The sequence below is a fragment of the Pieris brassicae genome, chromosome 1 (genome assembly GCF_905147105.1).
Source record: "Pieris brassicae chromosome 1, ilPieBrab1.1, whole genome shotgun sequence".
Taxonomy (NCBI): Eukaryota; Metazoa; Arthropoda; class Insecta; order Lepidoptera; family Pieridae; genus Pieris; species Pieris brassicae.
In genome coordinates this window covers 17,378,189-17,393,633 of record NC_059665.1, presented here as the reverse complement: position 1 = coordinate 17,393,633, position 15,445 = coordinate 17,378,189, and the positions used below count along the sequence as shown (strand labels likewise).

General features: G+C 32.9%; 1 protein-coding gene across 2 annotated transcripts in view; it reads right to left on the bottom strand.

The window, feature by feature from the left end:
- Nucleotides 1-35: 35 nt before the first annotated feature.
- LOC123720105 (activating signal cointegrator 1 complex subunit 3) overlaps nt 36-15,445 on the bottom strand; it is a 30,539-nt gene continuing 15,129 nt past the window's right edge. For both annotated transcript variants that reach the window (XM_045676602.1, XM_045676610.1), the window contains 21 exons: nt 14,855-15,031; nt 14,145-14,370; nt 13,457-13,598; nt 12,963-13,074; nt 12,223-12,314; nt 12,067-12,143; nt 11,351-11,571; nt 10,456-10,558; nt 9,856-10,045; nt 9,388-9,541; nt 8,370-8,506; nt 7,558-7,774; nt 7,092-7,250; nt 6,503-6,644; nt 5,511-5,701; nt 3,797-3,987; nt 3,276-3,444; nt 2,801-3,088; nt 1,725-1,859; nt 712-907; nt 36-211 (listed from right to left, as the gene is read on the bottom strand). In XM_045676602.1, coding sequence (XP_045532558.1) covers nt 66-211; nt 712-907; nt 1,725-1,859; nt 2,801-3,088; nt 3,276-3,444; nt 3,797-3,987; nt 5,511-5,701; nt 6,503-6,644; nt 7,092-7,250; nt 7,558-7,774; nt 8,370-8,506; nt 9,388-9,541; nt 9,856-10,045; nt 10,456-10,558; nt 11,351-11,571; nt 12,067-12,143; nt 12,223-12,314; nt 12,963-13,074; nt 13,457-13,598; nt 14,145-14,370; nt 14,855-15,031 — 3,465 coding nt within the window. In that variant the 3' untranslated portion in view covers nt 36-65. The remainder of the gene's footprint in view (nt 212-711; nt 908-1,724; nt 1,860-2,800; nt 3,089-3,275; nt 3,445-3,796; nt 3,988-5,510; nt 5,702-6,502; nt 6,645-7,091; nt 7,251-7,557; nt 7,775-8,369; nt 8,507-9,387; nt 9,542-9,855; nt 10,046-10,455; nt 10,559-11,350; nt 11,572-12,066; nt 12,144-12,222; nt 12,315-12,962; nt 13,075-13,456; nt 13,599-14,144; nt 14,371-14,854; nt 15,032-15,445) is intronic.

The window sequence follows — 15,445 nt, the reverse complement described above, 5'->3', positions numbered from 1 at the left end:
ATTATAAAAAAATATATTTAATTAAAACAATTGAAAACAAGATTATAAATACTTTATTTTGAGTTTTACTCAATTATAACCTTTTCAGGTTCATATACTTTTTCCACAGTTTCAGGGGGTAAGGGATCAATAATTTCAAATTGAAGATCATACTGTTGATCCAATCCCAAGTAGCTGTCACTCATAATATACAATGTATAAATAAGACGACCTGAAAGCAATATGAAAGGTCAATGATAACAGCTGACACTACAACTTCTACATAGCAGATTTCTCTATTTGTTATGTGATATATATGTATATTCCTTGTATAGGAAGGTTGTTGGACTGACACTCGCCATCGATTTTTAGATCTAAGGCATGCTGTTTTCTCACGCTATTTTCCTTTACCGTACTAACGCATATGAAAAGGCAAAAGTCCTGATTCGAAGGCAAAAACCTCGAGGTGGAGAGGGGCACGTTTACGCCACTAGTCCAGCACTACTATTGTAAGAACTCTCTGTTCAAGAGCATTATAATTTTAACCCTATGTAAAATGCATAATGTAAGAGCTAGTCAGACATAATTTTATACTTGTGATAAAATTTAATGGTATGTTTAAAATGTATTAGGTAAATTAAAAATTTAATTGGATTACTACATTATGGAATTTTTTGTCCAGCGTCTGTCTCTATATATATGTATGCTATGACATTTAAACAACCTATATACCTGAATAATTTGGTGTATAGAACGTCAGGAGGGAATTTCCTCTAGCTGGAACTCGCTTCAAGGCATGCAATTCTCCATATTCCAACGAGCCGAGTGTAACGAACCAGCCTTCATTTTTGGAACGAGGGAATCGGGGGCATATCACCGTATTCACATTGCCCCCTCTACGTTGCATCTCTAGTACTATAGTGTATTCCTAAATAAATAGAATAAGTTAAATGAAACAGTAGTAAATAAAAAAAGTTCGATAGATATTTTGACATAGTTAAACTAAAAACCAATATTCCAGTTTGCTTGAATATAAAATTCAATTTGAATTTAAAGACTTCAAACAAAGAAGGTTGTCCGTTTTCAATAAAATAAAAAATGTTTATTATGGAACATAAGATACAAGTATCACTTATTCCACGTCATTAAATTTGAATAGGTAGGCCCTACTCATCGGTAAAGAAGACAGAGAATGTAGGCCGAGAGAAAAAGCCGGCATAAAAAAATCTATTACAATAGCAAATCATCAAACAACAGTTATTTTAAATGATAAGGATTGTAATTAAGGATATTATTTGAGTATAATTATAATTTGGGCTTTAAGGCGAAATTTCGTAAGATTTCAATTTAAATATATTCCAATCTAGAGAACAATCTAACATTCATAAAAATTATTTGTTGTTTTTCCTTTTCAGTTGAAAGGTTATTTTTCGTTCGATACTTATATTTAAGAACTAGAATTACCGTAAATTAAAAGTAGTATAATTTTTCCGTGTTTCTCTGCTATCAAGGCTGAGCAACCACATTTTTTTAAATATTATGGAAATAGTTTTAACTTTATTGCAACCACGTTTAAAGCTCGTCTTAACAGCAATAGTTTTGATTGGTTCTCTGAGAGAATAAGCATTTCAGTAAATGTTAAGGACATTTGGTTTCTTAAAGATTTTGTCAACCACATTCGAATAGGACGTTAAGGTCGCGTCATGCTCTTGGACTTATCAGAAATGGAGAGATAATATGTATACCTGATCGGCATGGATCGGCATCCACTGGTCCTTATGTTGTGGCGTATGAATCTTTCTATCATGTTCACAGTCGCTGTCAAACCATATTCCTCGTATACTTATTTTCACGTCCAATGTGGGTAGATCACAAATTACCTAAAAAATATAATAATCATAATAGGGAGTTTTCTTTTTAATGGAATTAAAGACAGCTAAGTTGCCTTTGGGTAATCTATTAAAAGTAATTAAATAACACTAATATTAATCTCTAATTTACAAACACTACAAAATAAATTAATAAAAGCACTATTTAGATACAATTTTTTAACACAGACTAATAAAATTTACCTAGAAACCAAAATTATGACGATTAAACAACTATATGTTTATTGCACCTGTATCTTAATTTAAAAAAAATAACTCACTCCATAGTACCTTATCATTAAAAAAAACAAACACACAACTACAATACTCGTCGAGCGAGTTTGCTTATCTTGCCGAAGCCGCGCACAAATTATTTGAAGAGGTCGATTGGGTTTGGATTTGGTTTGCATTTATTTAATAAATTACCATAAAAAAATCGCAATATTAGCGCGTTTAACAAATTCAAAAGGGCAAAAATACATGTCAGAGTGAATCTACTAGACTGGAATTGGGACGTGTATCTCGCTCGTATATACATAATGTTTCTCATGTATATAAAATACAATTTTGTAATGAGAAAATAAGGGTCTTTAAACATTAATATTAATTTAATTATATACCAGTTTTATTAAATATTAACATGTTCTTGAGCATCTCAAGCCGGCATGTTTGCCATTTAACCATTCTGTTGGTTACTAGTTTACGCCGAACTCCCATCACAATTACACAAAACAGGAGAAAAATAAGGTCAAATGAATGAAGACAAACATGTAATGATGAGCATGCGCATGAGCATTCTTCTTTTGACATAAGCGTAATAGTATAAAATCAGTGAAGTGTAAAAAGTAAATTATAGTGAATTGAGCGATTAATGGAGTGTTTAATATACTCTTATCTTATCTTATAATCTTTGATCAAACCTTTATTAATATTACAAGATACCTCATACTGACCTTATAAATCTGATCAATTTGATTCTCCTCGAACTCTCGTCTCAAATACTTTGCTAGCAGTTCATAGTTCCGCATACATGCGACTTTGAGACCATTTAACATTGTACACGGTTTATTAGTGTCTTTGGCCATCCTAGAGAATATATAAAGATGCTGCGACTCTATGTGAGGTAAAGTGGTCAAGGGTGAGTCGGATGGCCAGCGGGCTTGGATAATACACTGCATTAATATTTGACATGACAGACAGACATATAACCATCCGTTTTCTGCTGATGTGTCAATCATGGCCTGTAAATAGGAAATTGTTACTTAAAAGCAGGTTTTATTGGTATAAAATTCCATTTCTATTCTATTTCTAAAATCACGATATTTATTTTGAAATACGCTTACAATTTTTGTTACAGTCAAATTACAATCTTATTACGTACACATACATAAGATTTTTTCGTTAACATTTAACATTAAGATACATAACCTGAATAATCCTGATGGTTTGGTCTAGAACTGATTTAGTATCTGTTAAGTAATCAGTGTTGGGTAACTGTATTCGGGTCAAGTGCGCTTGGAGCAGCAAAAAGGCTTTTACATGGGATGAGTCTAGAGTTAGTGGATCTACAGGCAGACGACAAAGTTGGGATAATTCACTGAAAACACATATTTTTCAATTAGTTCAACTACTGAGTGTTTGATAATAGTTAAAACTAATAACAGTTTGTAAATGACTGACTTATTAATGGGTATCATAATGAAATTGAACTAAATGTATTATACCGTATTTTATATGCAGTATAACCCGTTCTGGGTTCGATTTCTGACAGTAAAATCGGTGCAAGTTAGAGTAATCAACGGCATTCTCTAACACGTCAAAATCTTCCGAGTTACACGTGCTCAAACCATAAGGCTACAGGTATATCACTAAACTAAAGTAAAAATCTATTAATGACATTCGTCTTTGGCCTTAGAATTTTTGCTCACCCTATATTTATTGTAACTTACCCATTTAAAACATCCTCGTTATGCCTTACAGGTAGAGTAGCATATTCGTGACTGTCCGACAAAACACGTAATAAGGCATCTAAATCTAGATTACTTTGAAGATGTTGAGTGAAATGCGCCATTGTCTTATGTGACAGGTAGTAATAGGAGGCTATCCTACCCATCCATGTAGATTGGACTGTACGCTGATCCTACAAACAGGAAATACGTATACAAAATCGATATTTTTGCACAAAACTAAATACAATAGATACCAACAAATATAATTTAAGATAACTGTATTCATAAAACAACAAAATTATACGATTAAATTTTGAAAATATGTTTGATAACTCGTACGTATGAGGTAAGGGAGCGGTCAAGTATTACGTCAAGCAATTTTTGGAGATTTTTGACTCCCCCCCCATGAAACGGGCCGTAACGTTTCTGTATCCAATAGTAAAACGTTTCGTGACTAACCTTGGTGTAGTTGTAGTGACTCTTTATACCTAAAACTTACCATTATGTGGTGTAAAGTACTGGAAAGAGGAAAATAATATTAACAATAACGCGTAATTCAATCCCCGCTCCGCATCGTAACGTTTTACAAGAGAACACCCCCCCCCCCCCCAAATTCGTTAATAATACTTGAACGCTCCCTAACTAAAGAATAAGTTGATATGATCTTCTATATATTCCTGAAAAATATAACTACAGTGTACACTTCATATAACGTCCCTGGATTTAACGACGAAGTCGAAAAAGCGTCAAAATCAATAGGAATTGGTTGGTTTAGTTAGTTTTCCATATCATGATACACTCTACACAGCATTACACCTACTATTAATAACGACAACAATTAATAAATAAAGTACATGCTTTTTCAGTTGCGCAGCTTTGTACGTTATTTTGTCGCTTTATTATCTTAGCCCGAATTAAATCTCAACAACTCTCGCGAAAACTCTCTATAACGGCATAAATTGCACAGTCCCTTCAGTGTCGTTATATAGAGTTTACAGCATATATGTAATAGCGTATTATATAAATACTATTTATTAATCATTAGGTCTTACATGTATTTAACGTTTATTTAATTGTATTATCTATTATTTATTGAGAGAGTACTAACTCTCTTTACTTTCATTTCCCACCAAGGGACAAGCTTTAAAAGTATATAAATTTAAAATAAATCAATTGAATTAAATTTTAGCTTAAATCGAATTAGATTGTCACAGAACATTAATTAGTTGATAGTGTATCTGTTGTATTGTGTTTAAAACGATTACGTTCCCTCTCGAAGTGACAGCTAAACTTCAGCATACATAGCTTTATTTATGTATCTGTCACCGTAAAATGGTAAGCACCGTTAGGTTATAATCTATATTGTGAAACGGAACGCACCTCGAGCGCTGATTGATTAAACGGCATATACCCCGTGCCACCATATTTGTTTGTTCTACGGTCTACTATAAAGCCGACCAATCAGGGATAGCCTTCGGACAGTTGACAATTTTAAGATTGTAATTTGACGTCTTCGCTTCGATAGATTACAATCTACCTATCCAATAATAATAATAATAATAATACGTTAAACTGAAAGCAGTACGTTAAGGTTCACAATTTTTCGACGGTTCACAATCTCGCGATATAGATTATAACCTAACAGTATTTACAATTTTACGGTGACATATCCATAGTTTTGTCCCTTTGGAATAAATGTTCAAATAATGTATACCTCTTCAATTTCCACACAACCGGCGTTGGTTAATGCATCGAGCGATGTTTGTACCAAACTTGACAAATAATAGTTGACATCTTGAGGCTCAATACTCTCTAAGTTGTAGTACGACGGGTTTTTAAGTAACCTCCGGAAGAAATACGTCCAAGTTAAATAATCTAATATATCCTGTTTTGTTTGTACTGTACCTGTAAGATATTTTTTTTATATTTCTCTATAGCCGGTACAGAATGGAAAACCAGTTTTTTTTGTTGTCAGAAAAGATTAGTAATTAACTTTGTTATGTTACTCATGTTAAAAATGTACTTTACTAATAAGGTGGAATTTCTCAGTGTCGTCTGTCTTTTTTAAGTAGGTGAATAAACCTGACATAATGTTTTACAGGAGATCCAAAATGGACAAGAATCTAAAAAATACAACTTAATAAAGAAACATAAAAATGTATAAGAACAAGTGAAGGAAAAAAAGGAAAAAAATCTAATTTATATGCCATTTGTACTGATGCATTGAAACAGTTCATAGCAAATTACTTATCTCTACTAATCTCATTAACAAATGACACGTTTATAATACATTAAAAAAAAATCAATGGCGCTACAACCCTTTTAGGTCTGGGCCTCAGATTTCTGCCTTTGTTTCATGATCATTTGTTTATCGAATAGGCAAATAGGTGATCAGCCTTCTGTGCCTGACACACGCCGTCGACTTTTTTTGGGTCTAAGGCAAGCCGGTTTCCTTACGATGTTTTCCTTTACAGTTCGAGCTAATGTCAGCTTTCACCTTTAAAAATCGTCATGGTTTTGTTTACAAAATGTAAGTACCTGCAACCATTACATCGTTGCTCCTCATCACATGTAACAGTTATTTATTGTAATAAATTAAAAAAAAACGGGCCTCAGACTTAGTCTCGTTAAACCGAACCGTTAGAATGTAAAAGAAATCATTAATTTATTTAGTTTTGCAATCCTTTTTCAACATTTTGAGAATACCTGCAACAATTTCAGCGTTCAAATGGTCAGCCAATACTTGAAGTAAGCTAGATTCGACGGGGAATGGTTCGTAGAGAAACTTCTTGTAGAAATTCTTCTTTTGATCATGAACCAATACTACAGCCACACCTTCATTGTCGTACTGAAAATAAACATATAAAATTGTACTGGGGTAGCAATTGGCATATATGAGTTATTTTAGTCGGTACTTATTTTTATTTTTAACCCTTGGAAACGTAAGTGGATTAAATTATGGCATCATTTCAAGGACATCGAAAATATTGTTATTGCTTCCGATTAAATTCAATTTTTCCAATGACTACTGATGGTTTAAAGTGAGGTTTTGCGTACAAGTTAAGTTTGATGGTAACATCGTAACGGAACTGTTATTTCTAAGACATAAACGACATAGTAAATAATTAAAGAAACGCACACGTTGCCCAAGACCCATAGATTCGACTTCAAGAAAATAGAGTATTCATAAAAGGCCGGCAACGCACTCGCGATCCTTCTGGCATTGAGGGTGACCATGGGCGCCAGTATCACTTAACATTAGATGAGCATCCTGCCAAAAACACTATTAACTTACTTGTGGTCTTCCAGCTCTACCCATCATCTGGAGTACATCAGTAATGGGCATATCGACATATCTCTTTTGTTTCCCGTCAAAATACTCCGTGCCCTTTATCACTACCAGATGAGCTGGGAAGTTCACTCCCCAAGCGAGTGTCGCGGTACATATTAACACCTGTATTCAAAATCGATGTTATTTATTTATTTACAATATCATAGTAGATGACATCATTTAAGACGAACGCGCCTTGATCTATAAACAGCTAACAGCCAAAGTTTCAGCAAGTATAAAGTAAAAAACAAATTCCGTAAGTTCTTTGAAAATTTAACTAAAATTTAGGTATTTATGTGTGTGTTTTTACACACATTTATGCCAAAAATCATCGCCAGATATAATTGTATGATTGTCAAACTATCTGGTACAAAATATTGCTTCAAATATCGTTATTACCGGTCTTTATTAATAAATGTAAATACCATACCTGAATCTTCTGGTTAATAAACAATTCCTCCACCGTAGTTCTATCCTTTTCATGTAGACCAGCATGATGTATACCAATACCAAAAGCCAGCGTGAGTTTTAAGTTCGATTCCCTTATATTTGACAGAATTAATTCCATCTCCATCTCTTGCATGTGAAGCCATTGTTTAGGATTCTCCTCAGCTGCTAAATATGCTATAAGGTCTAGTGCTGTTAATCTGAAATGTAATATTACTTAATTTGAAGCTCTTTACAACCTCTTTTAGATGGACACACTGTTTTATTAAAAAAAAAAAGTTTTTACGTCTTAAATTAAAATAATTTGTTTAGGGCTTTATAAAACTAAAGAGCAAAACTACGTGCTGTATCTTCCCCATGGAGACCATAATGTAGATTGACTGCACGACACAATTTTACGCAAAAGTTATACCCAACGGGACCAGTACATATGATCTAGAACAGAAAAAACCGGAGTATAACTGAGAAAACCCTCAGTTCAATCTTAACAGACTAGGAGTCCCGATCGTATGTGCCGGAGTTTCTATATAGGGTGTCAAAAGACGCTGCAAGCCGAAATGGTAGCAAATGAAACGGTGTTTGGTTAAATAAGGTCTCCAGGACTTGAAGCGCTGCAGGTGAAAGGTTACAAAAACGCATACACACGTACATACATACATAAATGCATAAAATAGCTACTGAATGTTACGTTCTCTCTTTCACACTACAAATTAATAAACGAGTCAAAACACTTCAAGTAACTATTATATAGTACGTTTCCGATTATGGACCGGGTGGTAAGAATCATGAAAATACCTAGTCTGCCTCCTACTGGATACGAAGACAAGTGAAGGCGCGCACGGGGAATGCGTACGTATGGCTTGAAACGTAGGTTTATTCATTGTCATCATACGCGGACAGTAGTGACGTCCAGGGTGACCTGATATGTGTACCTGTGTCATAAAAATTGTAATAAGACACCAGAAATTACAGCGGTTAAAATTATAATTTCTTTATTTTCTCCCAATTAACATTTGCAACAAACAATAAGATTACAGTTAAGAAGGTATTGGTTTCCAAACTACCTAAGAACCTGTGATATGGATAATCAGGCTTCCATTCCACAGCAAAGTTAGGCAAACAAATTTAAAGTTTTAAATAAAGAAAGAAAAACAGGTATTTTCTTTTGTTAACATAGCTTTTACACATTTAAAGAAAACACTTTTTTACCGGATTGAAGCTATGTATTATTAAACTATTTTTTAATATATTATCCGATAATTCCGATATATATCGATAATAATATATGATATATATCGAATAAATCCGATAATTATTTTCCGACATTTCACGTGCTTTACAGCGTGTCACAGTTACAATTGTCACAGTGACTTCAGCCAAAAGGTGTTGAATGTCAAAAAGTAGCACAGCTGTAGAGAAAGTTGTGGTATCTGTATTTATTTCCCCGGAGTTGATATCGACTAAAAGATGATGGGTTTTTACTGAAATGACTCACGGTGTCCTCTATTTTCGCGGATTGTTTGTCTTGGGGTTTCAATTTTAGGCCGTCTTCTCTATTGAAATTGGGGTGTTTTTTTTTATTTCAATAGCTTCGCGTACCAATCTTGGGCAGAATATTTTTTCTTTCGCAAGTACTTTCGGTAAATAATAATGGGGTAAGAAAATACATTTTAAGATTTTTTTAACATAGTCTTACTATTGTGTATTATTATAATGTTACATCCAGAAATTGTCCCGTGTAAAAGATTACTACTTGAAAATGTTTTGCCGATCAATCGGTCGCAAAAAACAAATCACTATTGTAAGTACTTACTTCCAAAGGCACAGGTCGCACAGAGGGTCTGAAGTTGTAAAGTCCCATTTCGCCTATGTTCAACCAGTTTGCTAAATCTTTAGCGTTAGCTAGAGCTGTCGACAGGCCAATTATGCGCAGACGCCGTGATGTATGCGATTCAATGAAATTGGTTCTAAAAAAATAAAATCATATTTGACAATTAGAAAAGATATGACTACTGAATTCACATTTCTTTACGCAAGGTGTTTACTTAAACCGATGATCCAGGGTTCAACTGCTAGAGAACCGGTATTTTTCTGTTGGGAAGGCTAACTAAAGGCGCCTCCTTTGCTTAGTAGCAGTAGTTAAGTAGGCATAGACAATAGATGCAGGAATGTGTTTTTATCGGTGAAAGGTGAATATAATTATTCATATAACTATCACATTTTTGACTTACGTTGAATGAGAGTTACTAAAACACAGTTAAAATCTATTACAAAGACCAACCTTGACACAATAACCTCGAGTACCGGCCCCCTATCTTCACCCAATAGATGAATCTCATCTATAACTATCAAAGCCACGTCCTGTACGTAATTTCTCGTCTGCCACGAACGACTTATACCATCCCATTTTTCAGGCGTTGTTACTATCACTTGAGAACTTTTTATGGCACGAACATCGGGTGATACGTCACCTATTTAAACCAATTAATTAGTAATTAGTAACTTCTATGCTTATATTTAAGAACAAGGCCGAAAAAAGCGAACTCTACTCCGCGTTGTAAATAGGCAGTAAAGTGTTATCTGACGTTAATAAGCGTTCATGTATGTGGTTGTAAATAAATATACCAATGTTCATTTTGTCTATGGAGATGAAGAAAAGAGAGAAGATTTGCTAGAAAAGCGAAAAACAGCGGTTGTAGGTTCTTGCTCGACCAGGCTAAAACCTAGGGCTGTAGCGACTTGACGCATTTCCTACATTACTCAATTTTATTTATTTAAAATAAACGTAAATTGTGATTTAATGAATAGATAATGTTATGTACGAGTGCGTGCTATTTATTATATATAAATGTGTTATTAAGTTTTAATAAAAAAAATATACCTGTCAACTCCACTACTTTCTTCCCGAGCCTCTCCTCAAGTCTCACTTTCCAATCCTTAATTCTTTCTTTGACGAGCGCTTTCAGTGGTGCGATATATACGACCTTAATCATAATGAAGATTTCGTAAAAAAATTGTCTTAATAAAACAATTAAGGTATCTAAAACTGTCAATAAATTTTTACAGTTTTATTTGTATTCTCATTCACTTCCATAATATATTAATATTATACTTTAGAGAAACATTCTACTAAAGTCCGATATAAATCGATAAATAACAACAGATCAATGTTATTATTATTCTTTGTTATATAAAAGAAGGCAATAGAAGCAATATGGAAGAGCACCTACTAAGTCTGTATTAAGTGAGTCTCATTCAGGGCTAGTATGTAAAATGTATGAATGTATGTATGAAGACAATAATAATAATATAAACCTTATCAATTTATTACAATTACAAATCCCATTTATGGTTATGTAAACAAAAAATAAATGGCGTAAATTCATCTACGTATTATTGCGTTTTTATGCATGCCCACGGGACAAACCCGTGGCATCCCTTCCCTAAGATTATCATTCTGGTGTGTACAAATGTCTTGTCCATGTAAACCTTTATCTTTAGTTTAGTAATAAGTCTTAGCTTTTTGTTTTTCTTTATAATAATATAGTATTTTGGTTTCAATTATTGTTAAGTTACTATTTCATTAAACAATTGGAAGACTAGACCCTAGACTTAGTCCAGGGGCTCCAATACCTGCTAAAACAATGTAATTTGTTACTGAATAAAGAAATTTTGTATTTTTTAATTTGAATACCAGTCCATAGACAAATATGTTAGTAGTTGCGTTGCTAGTTAAAACAATCTTATATATTAACGTTACAGATAAAAAACCTTACCTTACAACCAGGATATTGATTAAAAACCCTAAACATAGCTATTTCAGCCACAATTGTTTTTCCTGAACCCGTTGGTGCACCCAATAACACATTATTATCCGTGTGGTATAGGCAGTGAAAGATTTGAGTTTGTATCGGATTGAAATGCGAAAAGTTGTAGAGCATTTCGTATGATGGTTTATTGAGCGCTGTAACTGGTAACGGTTGAAGTTCCAATAGGTCTGGAAAGATTTTTTTTTCAAACCTTGAGTCTCGAAATTAATAAGGATAAGGCATTTGTTCAATAATAAAGTTTTTATAGTATTTATTGTTGCAAAATAAATAAGGTTAAATTTTTGAATTATATAACCATATTATATTTAACTAAATATATCATAAGATTCGTACTAAAATTTTGAATGTAAAAAATTATCTTTAAATGTTATAATACGTAGTATAAATGTTCGTAGTTCCAAAATGAAATATCGATCCGAGGTGGTATAAATCTATGTATTTTTATAATCTTTTAAAATTTGTATATACATATTTGCCTTAGAGAGCCTTAAAAAAGACTGAATATTTTAAGAATGAGTATATCAATTCCAATACGCGTTGACGTGTGACATGATATGTCCGCTTGACCAATAATAAATAAATAAAATAATAAATAACAATCAAACGCAACGTTAAATCTTGTGCAGTATACAAAATGTAACAAAAGTTTCGTTTATATATACCTGTATGTGGCGGGTGTGTTTCAGGTAAAATCAGATGTTGGAACGTTAGAGGTAAAACACTTTCTGATCCTAACCATCTGGAAATAAATAGAAAATAAATTATTAAACGGATTAAGAATATATTCTATCTATACAATATTTGGAGATAATAAATACCTTTCGGACGTAGCTCGTATGTAGTACTGCGGTGGCAATGGCTCAGATATCGGTATCGTTATAATCAACTCTTGCGGTTCATTTGTTATAACCTAAAAATATATAATTTATTGTAATGCTTATTTTTTTATATAATACGTTTCTTTATCTGCTTGATTTTTGGAAACTTACGTATAGAAGCTGATTTATGATTTTTCATCAACACATTTAATAATGATTTAAATCTTTCATAGAAATATAAAATTTTGTATATAATGAAAAAAAAAAGGTTAATTATGGAACATAAGATACAAGAATCACTTATTCCACGTCATTAAATATAAATAGGTAGGCATCCCTACTCATCGGCAAAGAAGACAGAGGATGTTGGCCGAGAGAAAAAGCCGGCATAAAAAACTCTATTAAAATAGCAAATCATCAAACAACACTTATTTTAAAACAAATATCGCAAATTAATTAGAAGCAGCCTGTCTATCACTAGTCCCAGGACCCTTTATCAACAGATTTAGATAATCGTTAATTTTGTAGTAAGCCTTTTTACACAGCTTTTCTTTAATACATTTCTTAAATTTATTAAAAGACAGAGAAAAAACAGCCACTGGGATTTTATTAAAAAAAAGCATCCCTTTTCCCAAAAAATAATTACTAACTTTATATAGGCTAGTATATATAACTTGTAAAAGACTATTTTAATAAACACATAAAACAAAATAAATCATTGAATTAATTAAAAAACTAACCTGTTTCTTAGTAATTAAAAAGTACTCGTGGTAGTACATAATATCTGATTCCGGATCTTCCACCCATATCCAAAATGCTTCAGGTGCCTTGCCATGATATTTGTCGTTCCATCTATATTAAGTTTCAATTATAAAATTGTTAATTGAAATTAGGATAGTAGTAATTTAAAAATGACCATAATTATACGCCTTATAGTTTATGAATTAGACATTACGTATTTAATTTTTTAACTTATATAATAAACTTTCTAATGAAGTAACTTTACGCATATAATATTAATGTTAAAATGATTTTAATATATAAATAAAGTTACGTATGGGATGTAATATGAGAAAAATTTAAAACTCTATTTTCAACAAAAAAAATAAAGTAGGTACTGTACTTTGTATAGCTAAAAACGATTCCCAGGCAACATAAAGTGAAGTGGAAAAGACAGAACGAAAAAGTGTACATTTATAAGGGTTTATGAAAATATCCGTAAGTATATATTTACTTGAAATTTGGTGTTATTGTAAGTCGAATTCGTAAAACTGTTCTTGTAATGGGGTGTAACGATGCCTCCATTTCTAATAGAGGAAATTCATCAGCGCATTTCTTTACGTGACGCGCCGCTTTAGGGTTTCTTACTAGGTCACCTATAAAAATAATAACTTGTTTTAATATTTTTTAAATAAAATATAGTTGATACAACTTGTTCCGACTATATTCCCCATACCTAGGGCTAGACTGCCGTGGTACATTTACCATCTATATTCACACTTATACTTTTTACACACACTGTCGACGTCTCGGGTCTAAGGCATTTGCCTCATGTCTTTCATCATATGAGCGTTAAATGCGCACATAGAGACATAGAGTAGAGTCTATTGTACACAGTGTACAGCCGGCGATCAAACAAATAAAATATTAACAATATTAAAATAGTATTGTCTTTTATTAACATGGCTTTTACACATTTAGCGTGCGTGCTCACTTACTTACTTATAATTATAAGCATAGCTTCAATCCGGTAAAAAGTGTTTTCTTTTAATATTAAAATATATAAATTTCCTACAAATTGTGAGTAGAAATAATTTTTATGGATTTATGGATTTTATAAATGGATCTTAATTGTGTAAACCATAAACTGCTTCCATCCCCCTTAAACAATTACACCGAACATAAGATAGAAAGAGACATACCCACTTCCTTCCAATCCATGTCTCTTATCTGATCGGGTTTCAACATAGGATATTCTAAGTGTTTCATAATTTCTATGGGAAAACAGTTAAACTGTCTCATGTCACTATAGAAGTCCCATTGTTGGAGCTCCATCATTTTCGCCATTTTCAAGTACAAACCGGCCATGTACGCGTTGTTTTTGCGTAGTGTTATCTCAAAAAGTGCGCGGACTATACGTACTGCGTTCTAAAAAACATTTCAAATCTAAGCTATTATAATAAACTCATAGACTTCTAGTGCATTCCACCTCGTTAATGAACGAGCTGGAATATGAAATACCGGATATAAAATAATTAAGAAAACTGATATAAGAACAAAAATATTAATTTGTTGCGTTAATTTCTATTAAAATCCCTCCTCCTTATGCGAAAAGATACTTAAAATTGTTCCATGTGCCTCGTACGAAATCGAATTACCTACATAGTTCGCCAATGTTTCGGGTTTTATGTAACTATGACACCAACTATGAGAATATTGATATTTTCCATCTCACCATAGAAGATGTGAGGAAGTTTTTGAAGAGGCGGGAAGACTCTGAATTTGTTTAAAAATTAAAAATATTAAATATTGTTGCTGTTTCAAATGTTTCAAGTTTCAGTTTTCTTTAGTTTAATTTTTTTTTTAAATATATTTTGTTTGTAAATGTTACATAAATACATGAAATAGATACCTGGCTAATATAGTTCAAATCGGACTGCAAAGAAGATTGATTAACGCGCCCCTTAGAGAGAAAAGTTTGTAATAGTATATTGATTTTCCAATGTATGTCCTCCGGCGCATCTTCTATCCTGAGCTCACAGTATCGGTCCTTAAGTTCCCATAGCTCTGATAACTCTTCTTTTCGCACCTACGAATAATATATTTTTATTAATTATTCTATAGTTAACCTTGCCACTTTAATTGAATATTTTGTTAATAGATATCGTCAATGTTATTCAGGGATAATATAGGAATCTAATGTTGACTGTAGACTGGCCGGTGGTTCGAGGCTCAAGGTCTCAAGTGGTCCGGATCGCCGGTCTTGATTGAACTCTATGTCGGATAAACCCGGTTTTTCTTGGCCTCCGAGGGCCCAATGTAATGGCGTGTGGAGGGCTGACGTGTTTTGTCAGTAGGAAGGGTCTCGCTACCTTTCTGGACAGCAGAGGGGTTTGAGTGTAGACCCAGCCCCATAGCCTCGCATAAAGCTCGACGTTTTATTTATTGTATAAATGATCTTAATATTAAGGAAGTTGGTGTGGTGGAAACAGAAACTGTACAC